This window comes from Aplysia californica, unplaced genomic scaffold, assembly GCF_000002075.1.
Source record: "Aplysia californica isolate F4 #8 unplaced genomic scaffold, AplCal3.0 scaffold00035, whole genome shotgun sequence".
NCBI classification, from domain to species: Eukaryota; Metazoa; Mollusca; class Gastropoda; order Aplysiida; family Aplysiidae; genus Aplysia; species Aplysia californica.
In genome coordinates, this window is record NW_004797305.1 from 771216 (window position 1) to 774014 (window position 2799).

The following is a 2799-nucleotide window of genomic DNA, read 5'->3' on the forward strand; positions in this document are numbered from 1 at the left end:
CCCCCCCATACACACACACACACAGGTATGATTTTATCGCATGCAGAGGGTCTAAGATGGAGTTACTCTGGATGCATTGATCAGGCATGCATGTTTATGAGATTGGATAGTTGGATAATGATGCCATAATAGGCCTACCTGTGTGTTTTTAGTGTAATGCAAAATAGAAATACGTTAGCTAAAAAGGATTGATTCCCCCTTTGACTAGTTTGAGCATATTTTTTCAAACCCCAGTAATGGTCCTGTGCTTTCCATTTTGGAACAAGGCATAACTGCATTTAAATGTTTTTGTTTGTTTTTTCTTGTTTGTTTTTGTTTGTCTGTTTGTCTTAAGTCTATCGCAATATTGGCCTAAATGTTCACTATTTTTTCTCGTTTAAAATTCACGGAGGACGCAAGCTAGAAGTATAGTTTTGAGTATATTATATGACGAGTCTGTATACGTTCTTCATTATGTCGTGTTATGTTTCAGGTACTTGTTTTTAGCCATCTACACCCTGGAGTGCATTGTCAAAGTGATAAGCAGGGGATTTTGTCTGAACAAACACACTTACCTGAGGGACCCTTGGAACTGGTTGGACTTTGTGGTCATCTTAACTGCGTGAGTACCACTTCGTCTTTTGTCATTGATACCTTTGCAATCTCATTCCATTAACTCAGTTGGTATACTTGTGCAGATGAGTCTTGTTCAATTTTCTAATAGGGCGTTCTTGAGGTTGGACTGTTGGGGAGATTTTCAAGACTCTTTATCTACTTTGCTTGATCCTATCGGAAGTTAACATTGAATTAGGAGGATCTACCTCTTCAAGAACCCTGCAGTGTTTAAAGAAGCGTTAAAGCAAAACGTACCACACCCATCTTAGTCCTAAATCACCATCTTATTCTTTTGCTTTTTTACAGAGACTGAATTTTGCAGGAAAAATATTACGTTTTTTGCTGGTCCAAGATTTTCCATGCATGTATATAGCAGAAGTTGCCGAACAGGGGATAGGACTTGGACTTTGTCATTATGAATCGCCCATGAACACCTGTGTACTACTATGAAGGCCTTTTCCCCTTGGCCTCTTTAGTTCTTCTTTTATTTCTTCCTGTCGTTTAGTTATTATTCCTGAAACTTTGTATGTAACCAATATTGTTATCGTAGTTTTGCATTTCGTGAACCCAAACACTAACGTTTTCTTTTTCAGATTTTTAACAATTCTGGTTCAAGTTGCGGATCCTTCGGTCACTGTAGGGAATCTTCAAGGTCTCCGGACATTCCGAGTCCTAAGAGCCCTGAAAACTGTTTCCATTGTGCCTGGTGAGTCCTCACGATGATTTATTAGTTTGTGCGTGTTCACATCGCCTTGGAGTAAATCTGCTCTGAACTCATTGAACGGTTAACGTTGGTGATAAATCTGCTTGCAATTGGCCTCTTTCTAAGTAACGTTGTTTGACATCTAACTTCACTAGTCTATCTCTTCATATTGAGTTTTAATGAGAATAATATATAATTCAATTTCTATGTAATACCTGCTTGCGTTTTTACGGCTCATGTGCAGCAAAGAAAAAATTCCCTCTTTGACAATAATGTCTTATCTTGTCTGATCTTGCCTTGTCTTGTCTTATCTTATCTTAGTAGCTTTTGTCATACTGGTCCTTAAAAGACTGTTTTGGAAAAACTGTGTTACGAATGCGCTTTATGCTATTTAACATGAATATCTGTGCTTAACATTTCTCTCGTTTATAGAAGCAGCGTTTTCCTTTTGCACTTTCTGTATATTTTGTATAGTGATATTTCGTGCCAATCTGTCCATTGGTGGTACTGCCTGTCCAAAATATGCTTCCAACGGCCCACGATGTATAGTGTACCTTCAAAAAGTTTTATTTGTGCGTTGGAGACAATAAAGGTGATAAACAATTAGTTTTAGTAAGCGTTTTACGGCACGTGCAACACAGTTAGGTCATAATATAAGTGCTGAGGTTAGAGGTTTTACAAGACAGTAACAGCACACAAAAGAATGAGAAGAAATAAAGGACGATAAATGTTAAACAATTAAGGAAATGACCTTTTCTCTATCTAGTCGGTGCTCATACACGTTTAAGCGTCCACTTTCACAGAACTTGCTCTTTTTTTTTTTGTCCACAGGGTTGAAAACTATTGTAAATGCTTTGCTTCGAGCTTTCAAGATGCTATTTGAAGTCATATTGCTGACGATGTTTTGCCTCATGGTGTTTGCAATGTTTGGACTTCAAGTATATATGGGCGTCCTGAGGCAGAAGTGCGTGGCCCATGTCACTGGCTATGTGACGAATCCCTCTCAGAGCTATGACCATTACTATGCTGAGTGGATTCGGAACTCAGGTATGTACATACACGTGTGGCATCGTGGTGAAATCAGGGGCTCGTCAAATAAATGAAAGGAAGAGACTGACATTTTTCCACCTGGCAGGCGATTTTTATTGAGTATTCTTTTTTGGTTCATCACCGTTTATGTCCATTTATAACACATTTATGTGAAGATTTTACCCACAAAAAAAAAAAAACCAACGTTGATTAAATGCGCGAAAAATGTAAATTTGCAGTTTCCAAGATATTACAGCATGTGCCTCTGATTTTTCAGCTCATTATGTTGTTGATATTTAGAGAATCTAGAGACGGGTGCTAAAGGTTTCATGGCTCTTTATGTGTTTGTGTGTGTGTGTGTGTGTGTGTATTTGTGCGCGTGTGTGTGTATGCGTGTGCGTGTATGCGTGTGCGTGTGTGTGTGTGTGTGTGTGTTGTTTATGTGTGTGTGTGTGTGTGTGTGTTGTTTATGT

At 38.5% G+C, this 2799-nt stretch overlaps 1 protein-coding gene across 1 annotated transcript in view; it reads left to right on the forward strand.

Annotated features, from left to right (window-relative positions):
• The window catches only part of LOC101859546 (sodium channel protein 1 brain), a gene marked incomplete in the record, with an annotated part of 65608 nt that overhangs the window by 17409 nt on the left and 45400 nt on the right, over positions 1 to 2799 (forward strand). The window contains 3 exon segments of the mRNA XM_035973862.1: positions 473 to 601; positions 1188 to 1300; positions 2129 to 2344. Coding sequence (XP_035829755.1) covers positions 473 to 601; positions 1188 to 1300; positions 2129 to 2344 — 458 coding nt within the window.